Source organism: Charadrius vociferus, unplaced genomic scaffold (assembly GCF_000708025.1).
Source record: "Charadrius vociferus isolate BGI_N301 unplaced genomic scaffold, ASM70802v2 scaffold843, whole genome shotgun sequence".
Lineage (NCBI taxonomy): Eukaryota > Metazoa > Chordata > Aves > Charadriiformes > Charadriidae > Charadrius > Charadrius vociferus.
Window position 1 is genome coordinate 123,903 of NW_009647430.1, and position 11,671 is coordinate 135,573.

Below are 11,671 nucleotides of genomic sequence, written 5' to 3' on the forward strand. Positions count from 1 at the left end.
TCTTTCCCTCTAACTGCTGGTGACCCTCTTCTAGAAGTTAAAAGTCTCTTTGCCTGTGTTGCCTCTTCCACAAGGTCTCATCTTTCTTCTCCCCATTCTCTGTCCACCCGCAGGGTGTTGTTCTTCTGAAGTCGTGTTGGAGCAAGTGGAAAACTCCCCTTTCTTGTGCGAATAAGAGTGCTTTTCAGACTGTATCTCCACCCCTGCTGAGCCAGGCTCAGCAAACACCGTTTAATCTTGAAGCCTGTCAAAAGGTTTTATAGCACAAACCGTTCCTCAGGGGCTTGGCCAGATCCAGTGTTAACAGTCTTGTGCGGTCAAAAGCTGCGTTTGGATCTGGACCTGGGAAAGGCGGTTCCTTTGCCAGTGGGCACCAGTAGATTGGGCAGAAATGGGAGTCTGGGGTAGAGCATCAGGACCTGATGGTACTAAAGGCCGGTGGCTCTCGCTGTGCTTCCAGGAACCTTCAGCCACGTGCTTCAGTCAACCGACTACGCAGCCACCCATCAGATCTACGCTCACCATTCCCTTGTCCACTTGATGGCCTTCAGCATCACCATCCGGCGCTCTGCTCACACCACCCAACCCGTCACGGTGCAGCTCCACACTCCTTTTGTGCCGAAGAGCCAGGACCTGGACCTGAGCCGAGGGCCCGACTTCCAGGGAGCACAGTGAGTTTGGGTGGCAGAGGGACCCTGCCCCAGCCACGTCCTGCGGGGCTGTTGCACGCTGCCCTGCTCACCGTTGGGAGATAAATTGCAAAAGTAAGGCCAGAGCTAGACTGGAATGGTGAGTGGCGTGGAGGCTTGTGCAAATCTGCTTCTTCCCGGCAGGTATATAGAAACCCCAAAATGAAGTACAGAAACACTTTTATTAGTTGCAACTCCAGAACTATTACTTACGCTGACATGTAAAAGAGCAACGAAGGCCACAGGGACTAGATGTGATTAGAGAAGTGAGTTGGAAGATAGTGAGTTGGGAGGAGATGACCTCTAAGAATGTCTTGCTGGGACTGGGGACCAGTCGTAACGAATTTCAGTCTCCCGCGCTTTGGGGTGGGACAGCAGCTGAGCTGGAGCGCGGGGACAAGGGAGCTTCCATCCTCGGTGGGAATGGGAGCCTGGCACCCAGCTGCTGGGGGAGGTCCCCTCTGCGTGGGTGGACGCAGGTGGAGTCCCACCTGCTCTGCTCTCCCTTTCCCCATTGCTCGCTGTCTCCCACAGCTACGTCTATGGGAAGACGCTGGTTCCCGAGGTGGAGGGGGGACCCCGTCCCACTGTCCACATGCTCTGGACCCCCGTGCCACAAGCCTTGACGCTGCGTGGGGAGGAGCGGGAGCGATGCTGGGAGTTCCTGACGGCTGTGGCCGAGAGCGAAGAGGAGGTGAAGAAGAGCTACAGCGAAGGGATGACCCTGGTGGCTGCGGGGTCCCTGCACTCCTCCCACGCCTGCGCGTGGGCCGGGCTGTGGCGGGGATGCTGCGTAGACCTGGATGGACCTCTGCCTTTGAGACAGGCCCTGTACGGGTGTCTCTACTACCTGCTGAGCGCCATCCCACCCCAGGGGAACCCGGGATTCCTCTTCCACGGCATCAGCCCTGGCGGCTTGTCCAACGGCACTCGAGGCGAGGACTACTGGGGGCACGTCTTCTGGGACCAGGTGGGTGGAGGCCATGCTAGCTGGGAATGGGGGGGGTTTCATGGCGTGGAGAAGACTCAGCAGGAGGCTGCCGGGAGTCCCCCTCCTCCCTGACAGGTCGGGGGGTACCTTGGCACCAGCTGCTTGTTGGAGAGCATCCTCCTGCTCCTTTCATGTCAGCTACCCAGACCCGGCTCGATCCCTGGAGTTACTCGTCCAGGTTGTCTTCTAGCTCAATAGCAGGTTGCCAAAGCTGAAGGTGGACAACTGGGGCCGCTGCGTAGCCAGTGGGGGCAGGAGGGACCCCATCGCAGGGTAGCCCTGTCCCCCAGTCCCCTAGGGCTGGGAGAGTTCAGGTTGCTCGCCAAAGGGACCTTCACCGACTAGCTGAGAGCACGGCCACCGACTTCTAGCTGTTTAAAACAAGTTGGAACCTGCCCTTCTCCTCCCGGCTTCGGTGGCACCGGCGAGCCCTATTGTGCCTGAGCCGCTGCAAAACCAGAAGTGTTTTCTGTGACGGGCACGTGCAGCTTTTAGACGTAGGTTTGGTGTGTACTCAGCAAGGCGGCTGGGCTGGGTGGCATTGCCCCAGCCAGAGGCGCAGATCTGCTCTGCGTGTGATCTCCTGTGTGAGCAGGAGATGCTGCTGGATGGTGTTGATGCTCCTGTGCTGAACCCAGCCTGGCCTCTCAGTGGGCAAGGGCCTTTTCGGTCCTGGGGGCCTCGTGTGCTTTCTTCCCGCTGATGTGTGTGGTTTTGACCCTCCCCAGAGCCTCTGGCTCTGGAGAACTCCTGCCTCCCTTCTCTTGCGTGATGGGAGGTCCTGCTGAGAGCATCCTAGTGAGACACCAGGTGGGTGACTAGCAGAGAGTAACAGGTATGGGTAGAAACAGTCCCTCGTGGACTTATCCCTTTTAACGAGCCCACGGGACAGCACCTTTAAGTCATAGCAAAATTGCAGTCAGAGCATTTGGGATGGGGGCGGACTTGAAGGTTGACACTGGTGGGAGCATTTGGGTGCCCCACCTGCCAATCCCACCACCTTGCCTTGCTTTTGGATGTCTCCAGGACACCTGGATGTTCCCGAACATTCTGCTGTTTTACCCCGAAGCTGCCCGAGCCATCCTGGAGTACCGGATTCGCACGCTGGAAGGAGCCTTACGCAACGCGCAGGAGCAAGGCTACAAGGTGGGGACCAAGATGTTGGGCTGAGGGCAGTGCAACCCAGCTGCTGTCACCCAGGAGGACGTCTGGGCTTTGCTCTTCCCCGCTGGCTCTAGTTTTAGCCAGGGGCTGTGAGCAGGGGGCATTGCCCACAGGTGGTGGACTGGGGAGAGAGAACGTCTCAAGACGTTGTGCTCAGCTGCCTCGTGGATGTCTTTTCCTGGCAGGGGGCTAAGTTCCCGTGGGAGAGTGCAGCCACTGGCCGGGAAGTCTGCCCTGAGGACATCTACGGAGCCCAAGAAATCCATGTCACTGGGGACGTTTTGATGGCCTTTGAGCAGTATTATTGCACCACACAGGTAAAGGGAGCGCGTGCCACCTGGACAGCCCGGTGGCAAGGCCTGCAGGGCATCTGGTGACTGTCACTGTCCCTTCGCAGAGAAACTCTGCTGCCGTCTGCTCCTGTCAGAATTGCTGGTGGCACCTCAGGGTCCCTGCTCCAGCCCTGCCTCTTCTGTCCTTGCTCCTCCTGGGCGGCTCAGCATCCTCTTGGCTCAATGCAGGCCAGTTTTCTGACCTTTTCTCCTGCTACATCCATCTCCTCAGAGTTCCTGTCCTCCTGCTGAGTTTGGGTCTGGTTGGTTCTCCCTCATGTCCCTCTTTCTCTCTGGCTTTGGCTCCCTCCAGGACCAGAAGCTGTTCAGGGAGGATGGAGGCTGGGAGCTGGTGGGCGCCGTGGCTCAGTACTGGTGCAGCAGGATGGTGTGGAGCGAGGAGGAGCAGTGCTACCACATCAAAGGTACTTCTGCAACTGCCAGACCTGTTTGTAGGGAAGGGGTTTCCTCGCAGAGGCTCAGAGCCCCTCCAGCCAGACCTGGACAGGAGCGCTCGGGCTCCCAGACTCCTGTCCTCCGGAATATCTCACAGATAACGTTTGGGTCCGTGCAAACACGGGACAAGAGGCTCTGCTCCCTTCCAATGCCACAGTATTGGTTGTTTTTTCTCTCAGCCCCTTGCCACTCATAGGACACCTCTAAATGTCTCCATCCATGGTGGCACAAGCTGATGCCACACACGTGGACACCTTCAGATGTGCTGCTGTGACTGGTGGCACTCAGAAAACAGAGTGTGAGAGCTTTGGGGAGCTTATGTTCTCCTCTGCTGAGTGTTGCTCCGAGATTGCTCTGGGATCCTGCCAGAAGCAGAGAGGCAACACCTCTCCACGTGGGCAGACATCACTGCAGCCGGAGGGGTTCCCTTTCTCCTGCCACTTCCCTGAGGAGGGGCGCAAAGCCGTGCCAAACCTGGGGTGGGCTGCGGTGTGAAGCGTCCCCTTCCTTTTCCTCCAGGTGTCATGCCCCCCGATGAGCATCACTACCAGGTTGATAACTCCGTTTACACCAACGCCGTGGCCCAGCGGAGGTAAGGCGCGTGCCTTGTTGCGGCACCGGCCCATCGCTCTTCTTTTCTGCCCGGCACAGTCTGGCGGGGGCAGGAGGCGGCAGGGCTCCCCGTGGGGTACACCTTTCCGCTCTCCACACACCGCTGCCCGAGCTCGCCTTTGCCCGCCTGTACAGTCAGCGCAAAGAAGTAGGTGGGCCCACGGCGGCTCATCTGACCTGCTTCGGGCATCCACGTGAGGCTGAGGGGGATTTCACTTCACGGGAGGGTTTCTCGCCCTGCAGTTTGTGAGATGTCTGTACAATCAGCCAGCTGGAGACATCTAAAGCCAGAGGAACCGACTCCCGGCGCCAGCAATGAAAGCTGCTACCCCAAGCTTAAACTTTGACCCCCGTTCTTTCAGAATAGCTGTTTCTCGGCAGTTATGGCTCAATTAGTTCTTTCTGTTCCCTTTCTTCTCTTCCCCTCTCAGAGGGGGTCACGGGCACCTTATGCCTGACATGAAGCATCGTTCCTTGCCTCTTTTCAGCTTAAATTTTGCAGCTGACATTGCTCGGGACTTCTTGATCCCCGTGCCAGAGGAGTGGGTGGACTGTGCCAAGAAAGTCAAAGTGCCCTTTGATGCAGAGAAGAAATATCACCCCGAGTACGATGGTTACAGCCCAGGTGAGCGGAGAGGCGGCAGCAGACCTTTGAGTTGGCCACTGTTCTTTCTTTGTAAGCCTGCAAGTGGTGGGACTCTGACTGGTTCAAAGACGGGAACAGCGGCTGAATGGTTGGCTGCAGTAAAAACCCATGGCCTTGCTCTCCAAGTGCAGCATTTGGGTTGCAGGTGTGGAGAGCCTGCCTTGGCGATGTCTTTTTTTGCCTCTTGGTGGATCGTTTCTCATTAGTGGGCTCATAAATTTAGGAAATTTGGGACCACGGAGAGTGGGAAGAGACTTTTAGTACTGGGCTGCAGATGACGTGTCAGCGATGGGTTCATAGCAAACAGGTCTACCTTCCCAAGGTCAAGTGCTATGTGTTGCCCTTCCAGCAACCCCTGGCCCTCTGGAGGTGAAGGGGCTGGTTCTGCTGGAGACGCACACCAAGTTTAGTGCCCTCTTTCTCACAATTAGGGGCAGGGTGCGCGGGATCGTGGGAGCTATTCCTTTGCACCTGAAGTTTAGGTGACACCCACCTGGGTGCCATCACGTTAGGGCTGTGCCGGTGTCCTGCCTGGACAAACCATAGGCTGTCGTTCTGGTCTGCCTTTAGCAAAGCAGCGATGAGTTGTCCGGCCTGCAATTGTGCTGCCTTGCCCTGTTGATGTGCTGTTTGTTGGTCTAAATTTATGATTCCGTGTGAGTCAGGTTTGTTCCCCGTATGAGTAAACAGACAATCCGTCTGCCAGTTATTCCCAGCTGGTGTACGTGAGCTGCCTGACTGCCTTCCCCAGGTGAGCCTGTGAAACAAGCTGATGTCGTCTTGCTTGGGTTCCCACTGATGCACCCCATGAGCCCTGAAGTCCGGAGAAACGACCTGGAGATGTACGAAGCCGTCACTGAGCTGGACGGGCCAGCCATGACCTGGGTAAGGAGAGGGGCAAAGCCTGAGGTGGGACTCACCCACGGGGTGGTTGTTTCTATGTGAGTTAGTCACTGCCAACCCCATCAATGGCCAAGATTTGTCGGACCTACTTTGGGGGGATGCGGACAGTTAGCGCTGAGCTAGAGATGTGGGCTGGTGATGTCCACGCTGGGTCGGAAGGGTGACAGTTGTGGTGTCGCTCTGAAGGTTTTGCCACATTGTCACCCCTAGGGGAGACGGCAGCTGGTGAAAGGAGGGTTTTCTCTCCCGCAGAGCATGTTTGCAGTGGGCTGGCTGGAGCTAAAGGAGGTGCGGAGAGCCCAGAGCCAACTGAACAAGTGTTTCAGCAACATCACGGAGCCCTTCAAGGTTCGCTGCGCGGCGTGGCGGCTTCCCTGTGACAAACGCCTCTTGTTTCTGTCTTGCCTGTTCCCAAGTAGGTCCCATCACACTGAGAGACATCCCTTGGCCTGGAGCCTATGCTGACTGTACTCGTGGTCGCTAGGTTAATGGGTTATTGTCATATTGAGCTAGGCAGTAGCACAGGCTATCTCTTCTCTGCATGCTTCCAAAGAGCGGTACGAGGTGTCTGCTTCCTGCCAGGCAATACAAAGCCACGGGTGACTGTCGTGCTCACCCCAGGTTTCCTTCTGCCTGCCGGGGATGGGGAAGGGAATGGAGATGGTGGTACATAGAGAACCAGCAGAGCCCATCCACCGCCTCATGCCGGGATGGACAGCAGGGCATGGTCGTTGCAACACCCCAGATATGCGACAGTGGCGATGGCAAACATATTCAAACCCACGTAACTGTACGAAGGGTCCCAATGCAGCTGTTGAGTCGTTTCTCTCTTTTGTTGGAGCAGATCTGGGTGGAGAACTCAGATGGGTCAGGAGCTGTGAACTTCTTGACAGGGATGGGTGGATTCTTGCAAGCCGTCCTCTTTGGCTACACAGGGTTCAGGTGAGGCCTATGTTATGTCTCATTTCATTTCTAAGCAACTACATGTCACTTAAACTTTACCGTTTAGCTGAAGCAACGTGTTTTTACTCACAAAAAGGAAAGGAACTTGTAGTATCCAGAACATCCTCCAGACCTCCCATCAGGTAACGAACAAACAGGAACATTAACAATCCCACGTGAACTGTGGATACTGGGGACAGTTAGCCACTGGTGGAGAACAGGGTGGAGTTTCCAGAAGTGGGTAGCTTGGGTCCATTTTTCCTCCAGCTAAGTTAGTGTTGGAAGCTGTTGGCTTCGAAAGGAGTCAAAGCTGGGCCAGCACTTCAAAACTAGTTGACACCTTCAGGGAGGAGGGACATCTCTGTATGATCTCAGGGTTGTGGGTAGCCTCTATCACTTTGACGTCTGTGTATCAAACACACCCAGACCTGCCTGTGCCACGGGTGGTTGTAGCTTTGGTTTCTTCACTACGTGTGGATGAAGCTTAGGGACTATGAGCCACCAATTACATTGGCGTTTTGGTTAACTAATTGAAGAGAAAGTCAACACAATCACCTTGCAGGCAAATATGAGACTGCTTCTTCTTATACAGTGTGTGCACTGTGGTCTCTCTAAGGGGTCTTTCGTAACTGGAGACCCCAGTCCTCTACCACCACGCTCAGCTGCCGTAGGCCTATTCCCACTTTAAACACTGGAAACAGATCTGGAACAGGTAAGAGACCCTCTTCAGGTCACTTGCTGAGTTAGTTGCTGAGTTTGGGAAGCTAGATGTCATTCCCTAAGCTTGTCCTCAGGCTTAGCTATAACACCCCATCTCCTTTGGATGTGGCATGGAAAGACGCTCTGCAGCCCTCTGCCGTCTGCGCACGCGTGGCTCTGGAGCCGCTGTGGTGGGAAGCGCTCGGCTGGCATCACCACAGCGTTCAAATATCTTAGAAAAAACATTAAGCTGTTCATATAATTTCAAAGCGGTGTCTCATATCCAAAGCAGCCTGGTGGTTTCAACCCTGAAGCAACAGTCTCTTAAGCGTATTCTTAGTTTAATTGAGGATGGATCAAGCTGTCATGCCTTTTGATTTTCAGCAAACTCTTCTAGCACTAACTACGTGTTTTTACGCTGTGTGTGTGGCCAGAAACTGCTGAGAAACCCACCAGTTTCTTGGTGGAGCTGGGTGTGAGCTACCCTGTTCCCAGCTGAAAACCGTAATCTCAGGTTTTGTGAAGCTTGAAGGTCTTCAGATGCTCAGTGTGTGTCAGGTTGGGCCCCTCTCGGCACAGGCTCAAGCCACAGGCTCTGGGGCTCCAGCCAGATTTCCTCAGATGTTGAGATGACATTTATGTAGCCCTCGGGGCCGGACTCTTGCCTTGCCCATTGTGAGCCACGGGCCCCGGTGAGCACGATGGCCTGCCGCTGGGGCTCTCCAGTCTCTTGAGCCTCTCTTGAGCCCTCTCCAGCCCGTTGAGTCCTCTCAACAGAGTGCAGGTGATGGTCGAGAGTTCTTATGTGTCAAGATTTGAGTAGGAGATAACAGTGACCCTTGACTTTCTTCATCCAAAGCCAAAACACGCAAACAGGCGCTGTTCAACTTTGGGTAAGGGCTTGGAGAAGGGATTCAAGTGGTTTGCTTGGTTTTTATCTTTGGGTGAAGGACCAGTGTTGAGTTTAAAGCCCTTCAAACCAGGGGGAGTGGGAACCAATGACGGTTTCTGAAGGTCACCTCACTGACCCACTTTGGTCACAGCCCGGAGGGAAAGTGAAAACCGAGCTGTGCCCACACATCTTGGTTGAGATGGGAAATCTCGGGGCAGAGAGGCAGTGCTAGCGGTCAGGCACATCTCGCGGTTTAATTGAGCAGCACTTCCCGGAGCATCTCCACCAGGTGTGAGGTGAGCTCCCACCGCCTCCTCACCAGCGTCGTACAGCTTTCACGGCGATGGTGGGTGAGAACAGATGCTTGCTGATAGGTGTTTTGGCCGAAGCTGAACTTGCATCCTAAAAATCCCAGCCACGGCTGTCTCCTGAGCTCCTCACACGGCTGGAGTTTAGTTCCAGCACATGGAAGCCTGTGCCCACAGGTTCACGTGACCAGATTCCAATGGCAATTCCCGCCTGGGGTCCATGGCCACCTCTGCTCGTTCCTGCGCCCCGTTCCCCTCCCCTTCTCCGAGCGCGGCTTTCCCTGGGTTTTGCCAGCACAGCTGCTGCTGGAGCTGCACCGCAGCAAGGAACTCAGCTGCCTTGGAAGGAAAAAAAGTTTTCCCCCTTCTTTTTTATTATCCCCCACCAAAAAACAGCACAAAACCAACCTAACGGAAACGACAGACCCCGGCTGAGGAGCTGGAAGGGGAACAGGAACGCCGGGCTGTGAAATCACGGCCCGAGTAGCTCTTCAGCAGGTGCTTCATCGGCGTGTTCGGGATTTGCCTGGTGATCCTTGGGAGACACCAAGGGCTCCTCCTGCCCACGGATGTGTGGAGTAAGGGCAGAGGCTTCTGGGGTGGCTGAGGCTGTGCCAAACCCGCAGAGCTGCTTTGCTTTGGGGCCACCCTTTGCCCCCACCGCCGACCTGCTCCCGCCTTTCCAGGATCACGAAGGCCAGCCTGCGCTTCGACCCCGCCGTTCCCGATGACATCCGCAGGGTGAAAGTCGCCGGTGTCTCTTACTTCGGCAACAAGCTGAAGTTCACCATCACCAAAGGAGAGACCAGGATCAAAGTGACCGAGTCCCCCCGGGACCCTCCGGCGTCTCCCCTGGAAGCTGTGCTGGAGGCGTCGGGGCAGCAGTTTCCCCTGTGCAGAGGTACGGGTGTCACCGCCTGGCCCCGCTGCCTAAAATACAGGCAATTTTGGGAAAAAACATTCCTGTATATCTCATGCAGGTTGGTTCTTGTTGTAGGGCAGAGCGTCTCTTTCCCCACGGCAGCCGGCTGGATTCAGAGGTCGCCCCCCGAGACGCGTTAAACCTCAAAGCTTAAAATAGATCATTTAACTGAAGAAACCTCAGAGATCATTTTGCTGTAGTCTTTTTTCAGGGAAAGCTCAATTCTACAGAAGGGAAAAGGAAAAGAACATAACAGTAACTTATTTGAGTTTTTATGGTGACACAATTAATTCAGTATGGCTATTAGTGACCAGTATCCCTGTCTATATCAGGTGGAAGGTGTAGATCTTATCCCTGCCAAACTAAAGATGGATTTGCTGTCTCTCTTGATCACATCATTGTAATACATGTGCAAAAATAAGTTGACATTTAAGTGTTTGCTTTGCTGCTCATTAATTACATCATTTCTAAATGGAGCCTTACAGTGAAAAATTATATGCTTTTTAGGAAAGAGTTATAGCTTTTTCTATCCAAAATATAACTGACTATTAGTGAGGGCTTCAGGGAAGGATGCAGCATTTTTTCAGGCTGCTGTCAAGAATTCACAGCTCTCTTTATAGACTGGTCCGCCAGCGAGCAAGTCGAGGAGGATCGCTCGGCCACAGCGGCTCTGGGGTATCCCTGTGCCGAGCAGCCGGGACCCCCGAACGCTGCGGACCCCCGGAACGCCAGACCCTGCCAATGCCGTGTGGACGAAAGCAGGGCTGGAGCTGAGCATTGTTTTGGCACTAATAAGAGTCACAGAGCACTCAGCCAAAAGCATTTTATCCCCGTATGGGCAGCGCCCAGCTCCTTTTCTTTTGAGCTATTTGGCGTATAACGCCCTTATCACTTTTTTAACCCCTTATTTACATTACCATCTCTCTTGGCAACCAGTTCTATCACTTTTTTAACCGCTTATTTATACTGTCACCTCTCTTGGCAAGCAGTGTTGGAGGTAAAGCCCTCGTAACTTGGCGTTTGAAGGGCTATAGGAAGCCTGGGCGCCGGTTACCGTTAACGTTATGTCCCATGATGACAAGTGCGGTGCTTTTCTGGGCTCTGAGCAGAGCTCTCCTCCAGCGAAGCAGCCTCGGGGCGAGCGACGACGCGCGGCGTGTTTGCTGGAGGCATTTCCAGTGTCCCAGAAAGGCCGGAGGGAGAGAAGGGGACCGGCCGTGCCGGTGTACGGGTGCAAACAGGGGGGGACGTGATACCCCCGGCACCCTCCCCTGCGGCACCCCCATCCCGGGGGTGGCTTTGGTGCCCCGTTTCCCAGCCGTGGGTCAGGGCGAGGGGGTGGCGACGGCGTTCCCTGCCCCTCTCCAAACCAACCCCAGCAATCTCAGCCGGGTCCCGCGGAGTTTATAAAAAGCCCTGCGGCCGCTCCCCGCTCGCGGCAGCATGTGGGAACGCTTAGGGAGGGAGGCAAAGCGGCTCCCCCGCCTTATAATTACCCTGGCTCTCCGTCTATAGTCACCCAACCCCTAATTAGCGGCAGTTGTCGGCAGCAGGGCAGGACAAAGGGACCCCTCGTCCCCCGTAACAGCCCGGTGGGCTGCAGCTGGATTCGGCTCTGGGGGGCTGGGGATCAAGCCCGGCTCTACGCCAGGGCTCAGGTGGCACTAAAAGGGGTGTCAGTGTGTGTCGTCATCCATTCCCCCCCAAAAAGGGATCCTTTCAGTCCAGCTACGGACATGAGCGGGCTCTAAGGCGGGGAGGGCAATGGGGGGGTAGTGCAGAGCAGTGGGGTTGCATCCCGTGCGTATCCCCTCTGTCCTCGCCTGGGGACCTGCCGGGGGACTTCTGCTTTCCCGCAACGAGTTTGCAGGTCTCAGCCTCCCCGTGGAGGGGGTGACATCTCATCTGCTCGAGGGTGTCCCCGTGGGGCCAAGAAACTTCTCTGCTTCTTCCCCCTCCCCAGTCGCAGGTGAGGCCCCGACGGGTTTTAGGCTGGTGGCTGTAAGGGTCTCGCGGAGACTGTTCCCCCCCCGGCTGTGAAGAGCACGATCAGAGCAAAAAAAGCCATACTTATATCATCCCTTTAGCCCCCCCCCCCGCCCCAACACACTGGCC

At 55.5% G+C, this 11,671-nt stretch overlaps 1 protein-coding gene across 1 annotated transcript in view; it reads left to right on the top strand.

The window, feature by feature from the left end:
• The window catches only part of ATHL1 (ATH1, acid trehalase-like 1 (yeast)), a 15,735-nt gene extending 6,039 nt beyond the window's left edge, over positions 1-9,696 (top strand). The window contains exons 3-14 of the mRNA XM_009880571.1: positions 461-671; positions 1,224-1,659; positions 2,707-2,826; positions 3,030-3,161; positions 3,490-3,601; positions 4,152-4,224; positions 4,733-4,869; positions 5,642-5,775; positions 6,046-6,141; positions 6,638-6,735; positions 9,321-9,535; positions 9,632-9,696. Coding sequence (XP_009878873.1) covers positions 461-671; positions 1,224-1,659; positions 2,707-2,826; positions 3,030-3,161; positions 3,490-3,601; positions 4,152-4,224; positions 4,733-4,869; positions 5,642-5,775; positions 6,046-6,141; positions 6,638-6,735; positions 9,321-9,535; positions 9,632-9,696 — 1,829 coding nt within the window. The remainder of the gene's footprint in view (positions 1-460; positions 672-1,223; positions 1,660-2,706; positions 2,827-3,029; positions 3,162-3,489; positions 3,602-4,151; positions 4,225-4,732; positions 4,870-5,641; positions 5,776-6,045; positions 6,142-6,637; positions 6,736-9,320; positions 9,536-9,631) is intronic.
• The last annotated feature ends 1,975 nt before the right edge of the window (positions 9,697-11,671 follow it).